The 15,009-nt window shown below is 34.6% G+C and overlaps 1 protein-coding gene across 2 annotated transcripts in view; it reads left to right on the forward strand.

Moving 5' to 3' along the window:
• METTL15 (methyltransferase 15, mitochondrial 12S rRNA N4-cytidine) overlaps nt 1-15,009 on the forward strand; it is a 225,727-nt gene that overhangs the window by 885 nt on the left and 209,833 nt on the right. For both annotated transcript variants that reach the window (XM_031016303.3, XM_055356573.2), the window contains exons 2-3: nt 918-1,154; nt 4,074-4,360. In XM_031016303.3, the coding sequence (XP_030872163.1) occupies nt 4,091-4,360 (270 nt within the window). In that variant the 5' untranslated portion in view covers nt 918-1,154; nt 4,074-4,090. The remainder of the gene's footprint in view (nt 1-917; nt 1,155-4,073; nt 4,361-15,009) is intronic.

Here is a 15,009-nt window from a genome sequence, read left to right on the forward strand (position 1 = left end):
ACAGAGGATCAATAAAACTACTACTTATTTTTGGCTGTATTACCTGTATCTTAGCTAATGAAATGGTTATTTGTGTGCTGCTGGTCTTGGTAATAAAATCGAGATGTCTTTATTTCCAGTAAGAACTCATTGTATAGTACTTTACGTTTTGACTTCCCAGGTATTTTATTAGTCCCTTTACATATGGTCTCTCAGTTAATTCTCACAACAGCCCATGAGACGTAGGTAATATTATTTTCATTTTTCTGAGAGAAAACTGAAGTTTTCAGAAAATTCCTAACACAAAAGTTTGTCTTGAACTATACAGGCAAGGCAATTCAGAATTGAGTCATTTGTCTCTGAAATACTTTCTGGATTAAGTGACATTAAGAGAATATATTAATCCAGTCTGAAAATATGCATATTTTGCCAGTTGCTTGTAAAATTGCATGGATCATTGGTGAAGAATAGAAGTGTTTTAAAGTTTGTCTTTTTTGACACCCACATTGTATAAGGTTTATCAGTGCCACAGATGTTTTCACACCTAATCCAAGTACTTTAGATTTCAAATTCAGTGTTACACTTGCCATTTAACAGTGTTCAGATGACGAGGTCCATATTTTAAAGGAATTGTACATTTGGTTAAAGCAGAGAGATTTTGACATTACAATCAATCCCACTACTGTGCCACCTTGCTCCTTGTAGTTTCTAAACATAGAGCTAATGAAACAGAAATTCCCACTTTTAGTTAAAAATTGGAGTATAACTGCTGTGTTATCAGAACACAAGTTTAATATACTTTCATTGTAAACCAAAGAGTAGAGATAAGGATAAATGAAAAGTTAGATTTAAAGTTGCTTCAGACCAAAAAATAAAAATGGAAAAAGTAAAAGTGAATTTAAACATGGCAATAGTGAGGTCTTATTTATTTCCCCCAGGAAAGTCGTTTGGAAACCCCAGCGCCAACAGGACCCTTTGGCAGCTGAGGCTGGAAACAGCGGAACCAAAGGCAGACGGTCCTCAGTTGCTTGGGCGGACGTGGACCCAATCTGTCCGTCCTTCCAAGTTTCCCCCAGGGGCAGGACCTAGACGCGCGGCACATTCAGGTTCTCCGGGATCGTAGTAGTAGTCACTGGCCGGAGTTAGAGGCCAGCTGAGAAGTCTTCGTGCTTCAGGTGAGGAGAAGGGGACCGAGTCCCGGGAACTCGTTTTGGAAACCACCAAACCTTTGGGGGTACTCCACAGGGGTCGCTGGATTCGTCCGGAGCAAAAGAAAAATACGCCCCTGACCCTCTCCCTCTCTTCAACACGCCTTCAACCTGGGTTTGGAAGTTTCCGAATAGTTTTTCCTCGTCAGAGCGTAATTCTTAGGCAACAGGGTGTATTTTTCTCTTTCCTTAGAACCTCTTTCACTTTCTCAGCGTTCGTGTGTCAGCCGCCACGTCGCGTTTTTGTCCTTAAAAATTACATTTTCAAACAGGATTTCCCTGCCAGACAAAATTGACTGCAATGATTATAATTGTTAGAGCCCTTGAGGGAGTATCCTTCATGGGCATCACTCACCTGTGTGTTTTCACAATTAAAAGAGTAATCTGGCCAATTTTATGCTCTCAACAGCCAAAAGTGAACTTTGCTTGTAGAGAAAAGTTAAATGACTTAACTAGGAGATCACAGAGGCAGTTTTCCTGACTCCCTGCTTCCTTATGACCAGAGGGAACTTAATCTTAAATCATTTAGGGTAGCTGGCCACTAGCAGACTGCAGGAGAGCTCCAAGTTGTCTGGTAGGAAACTGGGCTCCAAAAGAGAAGAGTATAGTTTTCTTTAGAGCATGCCACACCCCCAGCTTCCATTTTTTTTAGGGAGGTATTGCAGGAAACAAGAGGCAAATGAACTATTTGTCACCCTTTCTCCAGGTTGACTCAAGTTGGCAGGCAATTAGTTCATAATAAAATATTCAGGCTTTGTGCCTTGACCATAGTTGAATAAACACATAGAAACTGAATGCAATAGAAAAAAATTAAATGCAAGTGATAGCGTTTTTTGTTTGTTTTTCCCCCGCTACTCTGCGTTTTCCTGTATGGTTCTTATTCCTATATTAGAATTGATGATACTACTTTTCTTTTTAGTTATCAAAATCTGGACATATAGGGTAGGTTGTTCCAGAGTTCACTTTTTAGGCGTATGCATTGTACGTTCATTACTGGGAACCCCGCAGCATACTGTTATTTTTAAGTGGAACAGAGCCAAGCCATTGGATGTCGGTTCCTTAATAAAATGAATCTATGAGATATTACAAACATATAGTCAATTTAATTGAAGTACTATTAAATTACATAAGTGGATTAAATAGTTCCAGTGGGCTATGTTTATAGCATGGAGATTGAGTTCAGGCTCTGGGGGTAGACTGTGTTACAATTTTAGCTTTACGGCTCTCTAGCTATGTGGCCTTTGGCAAATTACTTCTCTGTTTTCCCTGTCTATAAAATGGGAATAATATTTCAAGAGTCGTGGTAAGGATTGAATGAGGTAGTGCATGTAGTGTGGTTATAATAGTAAGTGGTGCTTAGTAAGTGCTAAATAAATGTTAGCTATTATTTTGTAAACTGTTAGAAACACTAAGTCAGAGGGTAGTTGAGCTTACTTTTGTACGCTTTCCAGAAACCTTAGGCATAATTAATAATTTGGCTATTTCGTTGCTGCCAAGCAACCAAAAATCTACTTAGATCACTCATTTCCCCCCCCGCCGCACATTTTTTCAGTGTCACATTTGCCACACAGTTCTGCAGATTATAGCTTTGGTGAAGTTAAGATGTTATCCTCAAGGTAACATCTTGTTGATGTTACATCATATTTGTATTTCTTTGTGTTTTATTACGTGTGATCAGCTTTTCAACGTTTTTAAATTTTTTTATTGCAAAAGGAAAGACAGACATATTTAAGTGGGATTTATGCTTCTTGTAGTATTTTGAGAACATATGGTTTTTGGTGGGGTCAGTCATGCAGGGGAAATTTCCCAAAGTGAGGATTGATAACAATGCTAATTCTGTGGAGTCTGGAATTAATCCATTCGTTCATTTTCTTCAGAAAACATTTATTAAGCACTGATGTGCATCTTATTTTGTGTATACGAAGGTGTGGGTCATATTCTTAAATAACTAATAACCTGTAAGGAAAGAATAGTGTTAACTGGGTAGTATCAAATGGTGTTTACTGTGGTAGTATCAAAAACTTTGCTTGAAACCAGCTGGGTATAAAATGCATGGTGTTTTCAAAAGGTCTCCTGTTAATATATGTACATAAATCCTGTTTTTCTTCTGCATTTTAACGAGTTATGGATTGCTGAAGAAAATGGAGCACGTATGGTAAATCCAAGGAATATATCAATTATTTGTTTTTTGGGTGCCGGGGACAGATAATTAAGGGTAGACATGAAATACCGAAGTGTGCTCAGTTGAGTGTTTATACAGTCATAGTTTAAACTGATATACACTCCACTGATACAGGGTACAGGGAGATGATCTCATCAGAGAATCGGACTGATAGACTGATTATCTTTTTTATTTTTTGGATGTACATGCGTAGTCTTTTCCCAGGGATAGTCTCTGAAGATGAGAATTTAGCATTGTGAGAAAAACAAATACAAGAGCTTGAAATAGAAGACCATCTGAATCTAAAATGTAATACTTTTAATCCGTTCAGTCATCCTGATTACTTTTCAAATAAACAGTTTTAATTCATTGAATCTACTTTTTAGCCTTAATTAAAATTCAAAAAAGTATATTTCATAAAAATGTTGACCTAATAATCAATTTTCATATCCCTAATGGTTAAAATGTTAATGATATTAGAATGTATTAGGCTACATTAAAAATTGTATTTAAATTATGTTTAAATTATGTCTCTGGGTCCTCTTAGGTTCCTTGCTTTGTATATATAAGAAGGGTTTGTCACCTTTACTTGTTTAAGATGTTAGGATCATAAGTCTTAACTTTTTTTTGATGTGCTAAATATTGCATATTAATTTGATTTTCCCCAAGTATTAGAACATTCTTTTAAAAAAATCCAACAATCATATTTTAATTTTTTTTTCTAGATTTGTTTACCTACAAAATGCTTCGGTATCCGTATTTTTGTAGAATGTATAAAGAATGCCTTTCATGTTGGTTGGAATCTGGCATACCTAATTTAGGTGTCTGGCCAAAAAGAATACATACTACAGCAGAAAAATATAGAGAATATGAAGCCCGGGAGCAAACAGATCAAACTCAAGCCCAGGAGTTACACAGATCTCAAGATAGAGATTTTGAAACTATGGCTAAATTACATATTCCAGTAATGGTGGATGAAGTTGTTCATTGTTTGTCACCACAAAAGGGACAGGTGAGTTGAATTTTTATTTTTTAGCAAGTTTTTGTTGAGATAAAATTCGCTTATTGTAATATTAATTATTTTAAGGTATACAATTCAGTGGCCTTTAGTATACAGATGAATCCCAACTTTTGATGGTTGATGCGAAAGTGATACACATTCAGTAGAAATTGTACTTTTCAGTGCCATACAACCATGCTTTTTTTAACTTTCAGGACAATATTCATATAAGTTACATGAGATAGTCAATAGCTTTATTATAAAATAGGCTCTGTGTTAGCTGATTTTGCCTAACTGTAGGGTAACGTAAGTGTTCTGAGCATGTTTAAAGTAGGTTAGACTAAGCTATGATGTTCGGTAGGTTAAGTACTTAAATGCATTTTTGACACATGGTGTTTTCAACTAATGAAGGGTTTGTCAGGACATAACCCCCTTGTAAGTTGAGGAGAATTTGTATTCATAAGCTTATGACCACTGTTTAATTGAGGAATGTGTTTGTCACCCCAGTATGAAACCCCATTGCCATTAGTAGTCACTCGCCATTGACATCTTTCCCCCAGCCCCTGACAACCACTAAGCTATTTTTTTGTCTCTATGAATTTGCTTATTCCAGACATTTCATTTAAATGGATTCATAGATATGTGGCATTTTGTATCTGCCTTCTTTTACTCAGCATGTTTTCAGGGTTCTTCCATGGTGTTGCATGTATCTGTACTTGGTTCTTTTTTATTGCTGAATCATTGCATTGTATGGATATGCCACATTTTGTTTATCCGTTAACCAAATGATGAGCATTTATATTGTTTCTGCTTTGTGGCTATTGTGAATAATGCTACTACATTCGTGTACAAGTTTTCTTTTCTTTTTTTTTTTTTTTTTTTTGAAACAGAGTCCTGCTCTGTCACCCAAGCTGGAGTGCAGTGGTGTGATCTCGGCTCACTGCAACCCCCACCTCCTGGGTTCAAGCGATTCTCTTGCCTGAGCCTCCCAAGTAGCTGAGACTATGGGTGAACACTACCGTGGCCGGCTAATTTTTGTATTTTTAGTAGAGATGGGGTTTCACCATGTTGGCCAGGCTGGTCATGAACTCCTGACCTCAGGTGATCCTCCTGCCTTGGCCTCCGAAAGTGTTGGGATTACAGGCTTGAGCCACCATGCCCGGCCTTGTACAAGTTTTGGTATGGACATATGTTTTCAGTTCTCTTGGGTATATATATCTAGGAGTGGAATTCCTCTAGGCTTAACTTTTTGAGGCTGTGACAAACTGTTTCTCAGAGTTGATTGGTTTTGTCAAATTACAGTCTTAAAAGAAAAAGAACATTACACTGGCTGAGTGGTTAGGGTATGAAAACTGAATCCAGTAGAGCTTCTTGAGAATTTTATTTCATAATCCTTTCAGGAATGGCTGGAGACAAAGATATGAATCTGAATTCCTTTTCCTGTTTTCTAAGCCTTGGTTTTCAACTACCCTGAAGTATTAGAGTTCCCCAGAGAATCAAAACCAACAGACAGTTGACCCTTGAACAATGTGGGAATTTGGGGTGTTGACCCCTACAGAGTTGAAAATCCATGTATAACTTTTGATTCTCCAAAAAATTACTAATAACCTACTATTGACCAGAAACCTTGCTGAAAACATAAACACATATTTCTTTTTTTCTTTTTCTTTCTCTTTTTCTTTTTTTTTGAGACGGAGTTTTGCTCTTGTTGCCCAGGCTGGAGTGCAATGGCATGATCTTGGCCCACCGCAACCTCTGCTTCCCGGGTTCAATTGATTCTCCTGCCTCAGCCTCCCGAGTAGCTGGGATTAAAGGCATGTACCACCACGCCCGGCTAATTTTGTATTTTTAGTAGAGATGGGGTTTCTCCACGTTGGTCAGGCTGGTCTTGAACTCGTGATCTCAGGTGATCCACCCACCTTGGCCTCCCAAAGTGCTGGGATTACAGGTGTGAGCCAACACACCCTTCCATAAACACATATTTCATATGTTATGTGTATTATATACTGTATTCTTACAATAAAGTAAGCTAGAGAAAAAATATTAAGAGAATCATAAGGAAGATAAAATATGTTTACTATTTATTAAGTAGAAGTAGGTCATCATAAAAGTCTTCAGCCTTGTCTTCTTGTTAAGTAGACTGAGGAAGAGGAGGAGGGGTTGATCTTGCTGTTGCAAGGGTGGCAGAGGCTGAAGAAAATCCACAAATAAGTGGACTTTCGCAGTTCAAACCTGTGTTGTTCAAGGATAAATCGTGTGTGTGTGTGTATACCCATACACACATATATATGCATGTATACACAGACACACACACACACATACACACACACAACCCTACCGATTTTGAATTTACCAGTGCACCACAATCTCCTAAGCCAATTCCTTAACATAAGTCTCTCTCTTTATAGAAAGAGAGGATTAAAGGATTACATAAGATCTTCGATTATGACCTTATATCATAATCTAGATATTTAATTTAGATTAAATTAAATAAGGTCTTAGATTATTATTTAAAGTCATAATCTAAGACCTTCTTTAATCCTGCCAGAAATACTGTAAGGTAGGTATGATCTCTTTAAAGCAATGTAAAAAATGTTGGTTGATATAATATTCAAAACGAAAAAGCTAGAAACTTCCTGATATGTATATTCATTCACAAGAGAAAAAAGTATTGTAGATTGTCTTCAATTTTTAAAGATAATTTAATGCTTATATTTCTTAGTGTACTGACTTCAGAAATGTGATCCCTTATTCTAGAAGCTACTGTTTTTATCTAAATCAGTTATTTTTATATCTTTCTTCTTTTTCCAACATACTGCTTAGTGGTTAAGAGCAAAGATTCTGGAACTGGACTGCCTAGGTTCTAAGCTCTTGTCTAGGAAACATGTGCATGTGTGCACACACCCAGCTTTTCTTTTTTCTGAAACTTTTTCATGTTGGATCAGGCAGTTTTCATGAACTAAATTTAAGCTATATGTATAAGGTGTACTACAATGGCTAGATGTTGCTCATACAAAAGCCATCAGTGATACGATGTGGGTTCTTCATAAAAATATTATTTACCTTCTCCTCAGGCAGTATACACAGGCAAGTTTACACACAAAATAAATCCAGCATTCTTTAAAAAATTGTTTTTTAAATTTTAATTGTTCTAGAGAGAGTCTGTCTCTGTTGTTGAGGCTGAAGTATGGTGATGTGATCATAGCTCACTGTAGTCTGGAACTCCTGGGCTCAGGTGATCCTTCCTGTCTCAGCCTCCTGAGTAGCTGGTCCTACGGGTGTGAGCTGCTGCACCCAGATAAACCCAGTATTCTTAAATGAATTTACGTGTATAAAGTATTTAGCTCAATGCTGTCATGTAGTGGGACTCCAAATATACATGAAAATGTAAATTAAAATATTAAATTGGATAAAACTTCTTGTTGAATGTGAGTGACTTCATCAAAATGAAATTCTCTTGGTGCTTTAAAAAAGATCCAGAATGCAGGGATAACAATTAAAATCCTTACATAAGTGTGAGTTTTAAAAAATGTATATTGAAATATATGTGATATATGTTAGTGTGTGTATATATACATACATATATACACCTATATATGTATATGTGTGTGTGTGTGTATATATATATATATATATATATATATGAAAGGATAGGGGCAGTTAGTAAAAATTGGAACCAAATTCAGTGGCTTGAACTTGACTTCTGAAACTAAAAAGCGAAGCACATTGTATTAATTTATTAAACCCTAGTAACAAAGCCAAATGCTTATGTTGCACTAAGCCATGGAGTAGAAAAACAAACAAAAACAAATTGCACTACATCTTCTAGCAAATCAGTATTGTATCCAACTTTTTTCTAAAACCAAGTGGAATAAAATTAGATAATTCTACAACTTGACCTACACTGCCGTTTCATTCTGTTCAAGTACCTACAAATGTAATGTTGGTTTATTTTGGCATTTTCCTTTTTCTGATTTGAGTTGGGTTTTCCAGTAACTTTTTATAAGAAGTTTAATTTTTTCAATGTTATTTCTAAAAACTTTCTTGTGAGGTACACTTAGAGACAATGTTATTTCTTACCTTTTCTGCTGTCTGGCAGACAGCTTTATTCACTATTCCCTTAATCTTCAAGTAATAAAGGACTGGTGACAGTCCTCGGACAGGAAAGGTCTTCATTTTGTCCATAATCCATTATTTGCTTCTCTTCTTCCTGAGCCTTTTCCCCAAAATCATTTTCCTTTTCAAACTATGAGTATGAGTCATACACTCACTTGCATCAGTCACTTACTTACTTACTATTACCTTTTTCTGCATCACCTTCAATGATGAATTTACAGATGAAACTTTTTTTTGTTTTTTTGTTTTTTTTTGAGACGGAGTTTCACTCTGTCGTCCAGGCTGGAGTACAGTGGCGCAATCTCGGCTTACTGCAAGCTCCACCTCGCAGGTTCACTCCATTCTCCAGATGAAACTTTTGATGTAACAGGAACTTTAAAAAATATCTGAATGTATTTAAAGTGAGGTGCAAGGCATTTTATAGTTCTTTTTTCTTTAATACTTGAAAGGTGCTCACCTAAAGAATATAGTGATTTTGGGAATTTCTTTAGCATCATAGCTAGTTTACTACCTATGTAGTTTACTACAGATTTGTTTTTCAAATACACTTAAAGTATTTATTAGTTTTAATTATGAGAAAAATATCCTCTTTCTCTTGGAAGGTATTTAAAATTTTAATTGTTAAGGAGAAATTAAAGAAATTGTAATTATTTCTCCCTGCTTAGTTTGCATCATTTCATATTCTAGGTGAATAACTTTTTTGTGAAAATGTATTATCCTAAGAACTTTTTTTTTTCTCCTGGAGATATTTTAGTCTGGGCTAATAGATTAACTTTTTATTCTTGATTTCTGAAAACTGGAGAAAAAAAGTTTGGTTATTTTCTAAATAACTAAATTCTGCTTAGTTTAAGATGGTAGCAGTTTGGAGAGTATAGGAAACCTGATACTCTTGCCCCAGTAGTAGTGCTAATTTAGCTTGGTGCCTTGGGGCTTCTTTGAGTGTTATTATAAGGGTACAAGTACCCCACTAGTACAAGTAGCTGTGCAGTTTGATCAATTAACTTTCCATGGTTGTGCCTCAGATTCCTTATCTGTAAAATAAGGAAAGGGAACCTATCTCACTCCTGGTTACTGTAAGGATTAGATGAGTTAATATACATAAATTGTTTAGAATTATATCTTCGAAGTAGTTGAGCCCAATAAACATTAGCTGTTACTATGGGAATAGAAAGAGTCAAAGTTGTTAGCTAGATTAAAAAAGAAATTCAGGAGAAAAATGCAAGGAGAGAGCAAAGGTGGAACCAACCTGTCTGGAACTGAAAAAGTACTGTTTCCTCTTTCTGGAACTCTCCTCATCTTCATCCTTCAGGCCTGGAGTCAGGTTTTACCTTTTTATGGGAACTTTTCATGAGCCTCCACAGAAGACAGGTATCCCAATTATATATCATGTACTTTTCTTCATAGCAACTTAATAAGTCATAATTATAATTATGATGAGATTATTTGTTCAATATACACCTCTCTTAGTAGATTGCCCTCCATGAAGCCATGGACATATTTGTCTTGCTTACCATTATATCTCTAGTGCTTAGCACAAAGCCTGCCCCATGGTAGTTTTGTAATGATGTTTTAAGTGAATGAATAAAAGTCAAAGTAAACTAGAAGACAGATGTGAGGCACCAATAAGAGGAATGTCCCTTGGGTACTGAGGTAGCTTCTCTGGCTCAAGACTTTTATATAATTTCAGCGTCAGTATGGCAGGCCAGGTCTGATCAAGTAACTGATCTGAAAAAACAGATACAAAGGCTGAGAAAATAAGCTGGCACCTAAACGGAAGCAAAATAGATTATGATGACAAATAGTTTAAATTTGCTAGGTTCGGTTTATAAATATTTCAAAGTAAGTTTTTACCTATTTTAAGTTATAATGTTTAGTATTTTTATAATTATTAGATTTTCTATAGTTATGGTACTAGCTTTGATAATTTTCTTTATTAAATGCATTATGCTCTGTACAATGGAATTTTCTTAAGATCAGTAGCAGTATTTTACTTGTTTTATTTAAAAATCTTTGCAATCTTTAATGGAGAGTAGACATCAAAGAGAAAAATACTAAAACTGTATGTTTGCTCACTTTAAATATTGGAGGCTGATGATGGGAGTTTATTTTGTTTGACTCCAAATTGTTAAAGAGAAACTTTTCTAAGGGATAGGACCAATGGCATAGCACCTAGAGGGAGATATCTTTTTAAATTTTTTTTGAGACGGAGTCTCACTCTGTCGCCCAGGCTGGAGTGCAGTGGGGCGATCTTGGCTCACTGCAAGCTCTGCCTCTTGAGTTCACACCATTCTCCTGCCTCAGCCTCCTGAGTAGCTGGAACTACAGGCGCTTGCCACCACACCCGGCTAATTTTTTTGTATTTTTAGTAGAGACAGGGTTTCACCGTGTTAGCCAGGATGGTCTCCATCTCCTGACCTCGTGATCTGCCCGCCTCAGCCTCCCAAAGTGCTGGGATTACAGGTGTGAGCCACTGTGCCCGGCCTTTTTTTTTTTTTCTTCTTAAGAAAAAACTTAAAATTTCATATGAGGTGGACTGTTGATGTTGTGTTTTCCCTCTGTTATTTTTTAAAATACAGGTTTCTTTGAAGCAAATTTTATTTTACATTACATTCTTCCTTTGTTTGGAGAATGTTCTAAAAAATGTAGCACATTAAGTGGCCTTTGTATTAAAATATCTTCTGAAATGTGACACTGCCAGTGCTGTTCTGGTAAAGGTTTAACACCTGGCTCTCTGGGGGTAAGGGGTGGTATGTGAATTAAAAAAAAACAAAAAAAAAATCCTGATTTTAGTGTTTGCAAATTTCCATGGAGTACGTTCCTGATGTCATGGAATGTAGATTTAGTCTCTGCCTATTTCTTCAACTTCTGTTTGCCTCTTCTTGAATTTTGTATCAATCACGATGCAGTTTTCCATACACTTTGTAGTATTTGATGCTTCTGTGCCCTTATACTTGCCCTTTTCCCTGTGACTTGTTGGTCTGAGAACATCTTGTTCATATTTCAGTATCTGGGTTTGTCAACTTATCCTTCTTAAAGTTTCTCTGCAAAGTTATTCACTCTTTCTTCTCTTGACTGCTTCAGAACCTTGTCCTTTTTTTCTCCTTTTTTGTTTTTTTAAATTTTAGTGAGTACATAGCAGGTGTATGTATTTATAGGGCACATGAGCTGTCTCAACACAGGCATTCAATGTGTGACAGTCACGTCAGGGTAAATGGGTCATCTATCATCTCAAGCATTTATCATTTCTTTGTGCTCTGAACATTCCAATTATATTATTTTAGTTATTTTAAAATGTACAATAAATTATTGTTGACCGTTACCCTGTTGTGCTTTTAAATAATCTTATTCATTCTACCTAACTATATTGAACCTTGTCCTTTTTAAAATTATGGAGTGTATTACATTGTATTATAATTATTTCTTCATTGTTATTGATTGGAAACTTATTAAGAATAAAGACAATGTCTTTTTCTTCTTTGCTTCCCCAGCACCAGTATAGTGCTTGACTCTTAGTGGGAGGGCAATAAATATTTATTTTAACTGTAGTTGAACTGATGATTTATTAGTGTTATCAGTTGATTTAACTTAATTGGCTTTTTAATTTATGCACTGGGACCTGAGGAGAGTGCTGTCTTTGGGCCCTGTGCTATACAAAAATTTGTTGCTTCATTTGTGTAATAGATTTAGAAAGAAGAAATTTTGACACTTCTAATACATCTTAAAAGGGTTTCAAAATATTCTTAACCTGAACTTTCCAACATAGCTATTAATGGTTTATAACAGAACTTGAGAATGACAACATGTTATTAATATTATAATACACATTTTAGAAGCAAATTATCTTTTTGAAGAAAACAATTTATTTTTCATATTTATGGTTTTTAGAAATAGACAATTGTTTTATGATATCTTAAGCAAAATGAATATTGTTGCTTTATTTTACTGTTGAAGGTTCTATATTGAAGATTTTTTCTATGAAAACTTTTAAAGCATATCTTTGATATGTGTTTAAAAGTCTCATTAGTATTGGATTTTATGATTAGCTTTATGTTTATTATATGCGATATTTTAAGAGTGGCATGTTTATCTGTTATTTGGGATAAATGTAGCATTTATAGGTAACTCGCACTGCCTGGCAATGTGATGAATATTTTGCATGCTGTTGTTAAGGTATTTAAAATCTTTAGGGAGTCAAAGTAAATGCAGAACTACTAGACAACAATTAAATGTTGAATTCTTATATTTGATCATTTAATAAATAATTTGTATATAATATTTTTAGTTAATAAAAGTTATAGTTTATTAAAACCCTAATGTGTATTAACTCCATCTTACTCACTCAAAGTATCAAGTTTAGAAATTCCTCTTACAGAGTCTTGATGTGAGGAGTGTGGGAATATGAATCCTACAGGTAAATTTAACATTTTTTAAAATGAGAATGTTTATGGATTATATTTTTTATAAAATGCTTTGTTCATATCATGTTATAAAAATGTGAAAAACTGATGCAGAAATGAGTTTTCTTGGTTATCTCTTCAAATCCTAGTATATAGATGTGTGTATATATGTGTGTGTGTGTGTGTGTGTGTGTGTGTGTGTATATATATAGTCTTTTAGGTAAATGAGGTAGTTATGCCTAAAGTGTTACTTAATCTCTTTAACAGTTTTTTAGAGTTTTAGAAGTAAACATTATTTATAACTAAAATGAAAATAACATAGTTTTTCATGCTTATTTTTTCCATAATGACGGGTTACCATTTAAAATATTGTTTTTATATATATGTATATAGGTGTGTATATATACATTTATGTATAAATATAAGTAACTGTATAATTGGGTTTTCATATTCAAATCTAATAATTACAGTGTATATTGAATGTATAACTTTTTTTTAAAATTTGGCATTCATGAAAATATGCTTGTTTTTCTACCACTGAATTAATGCATTTTTATCACTATATAATTCTCTTTATTTGAATTGTGAAGCAAATTATTACTAGGACATCAAATAATTAAGACCAACAACTTATTCAATTATTTTTCCTATCCAGTGGCTTTAAATTATCTTTTTTCTAGTTGGTCTTTCTCACGGTCCCAAATTAATTATTTGCTACTAAAATATAAGAATTAAGATAAAAAAAATCAAGCTTCCAAGGTAATTAGAAATTAGTTTTTAAAATTAACCAAAAAATTATGGTTTCATAGTTGATAAAAATGTTACACTCTCATGTTTAAAAATCAGACATATGTACTGAATCCAAATTTTAAATTTGCTGAAGAGCCATTCTTCTGGTTCAGGAAATAGACATGACCCAGGCAGAAAACAGGTTCATTGTATATGAGAAGCTCATAGAAAGAAAAGGGAGAAACGAGTGAGGTTTTTCTGTTCCTAAAGCACATACACACGAGTCATCCTCAGTACTTGTTACTCTCTAGGTCAGCATTAGTCCCTGATCAATAGTCTAATCATAGTTACTGCAAGAGTCTAGGCTTAGTGGCTCTGTCTTTTCCCATTGTTCCCCTAAGTTGCATGTTGTTTTATGAAGAGTGGTAGAAAGTGTACCTTGACCTTGTGATTCTCATAACATTTTATTTTACTCTTCTTCCACCGCCTTCTCCTCATGTAACAAACTACTGAGCTGAGGTGTAAGTAGCATACGTAAAATGTTATTTTACAATAAACCAAGTTGCAAGGCCTTATGGTGACTCATCTTATAATGTTCTGTAAACTCTCTTTTTTCCTTTGTGGTCAGTTGCTAGTAGTTGTCCCCTTTGGGTGAAACAAATATCATTTACCAGGAGGTAATATGCATTTAAATATTTTATTTTTCTTGGTGAATATTGCTTTAGAAAGTATGTGCATTTTTTATAGCTACTTATTTTCTCTCTGTTGGTCTGTATAAACTATTTCCTTTGTTCTTCAATGTTTGAGACGTCATTTTATCAAATTACATGCTAATTTAGGCATATATTTTTTATCTTTGTCCTATTTGGCCTGTGTCATCTGTAATAGGTTTCTATATAATTAAATTTCAAGATAAAACTGAAATCTTTCTTTTGTTACATATATTTTTCTTTCTGGCAAGCAAAAGAAGTAAACTGTGGATATTTAATATATTCATAAAGATGGAGAATTTCCCACTTGAGGCGAGTATACACTGGGAAGAAGATTATTAATAATAACAACATAGAGTTGTATAAGATTTTACTGTTTATGAAGCACTTTTATATATTATTGACTGTGCTTTTCATTAATACTAATTTCAGTAGTGTTTTGTGCAAAGTGTCATGTCAGATATGGAAAGAAGGACAGGAAATGTCTCTAATGCATATGTTTTACTGGAACCATATAGTAATAAATGACATTTTTTGGACTTGAATGCTTCTAGCTAATAATCAGGTTATACAGTATGCTTTTTTCCCTCAAACCTAAGTGTTCTTACGTTCTGGAGGACACCCTAGGAGATCTTCAGAGCTTGTTATCAGGCCCCTTAATCCCTTAGGACAGCTATTTGGCCTAACGTTACTAGAGAATAGATCACTA

Source organism: Gorilla gorilla, chromosome 9, assembly GCF_029281585.2.
Source record: "Gorilla gorilla gorilla isolate KB3781 chromosome 9, NHGRI_mGorGor1-v2.1_pri, whole genome shotgun sequence".
Lineage (NCBI taxonomy): Eukaryota > Metazoa > Chordata > Mammalia > Primates > Hominidae > Gorilla > Gorilla gorilla.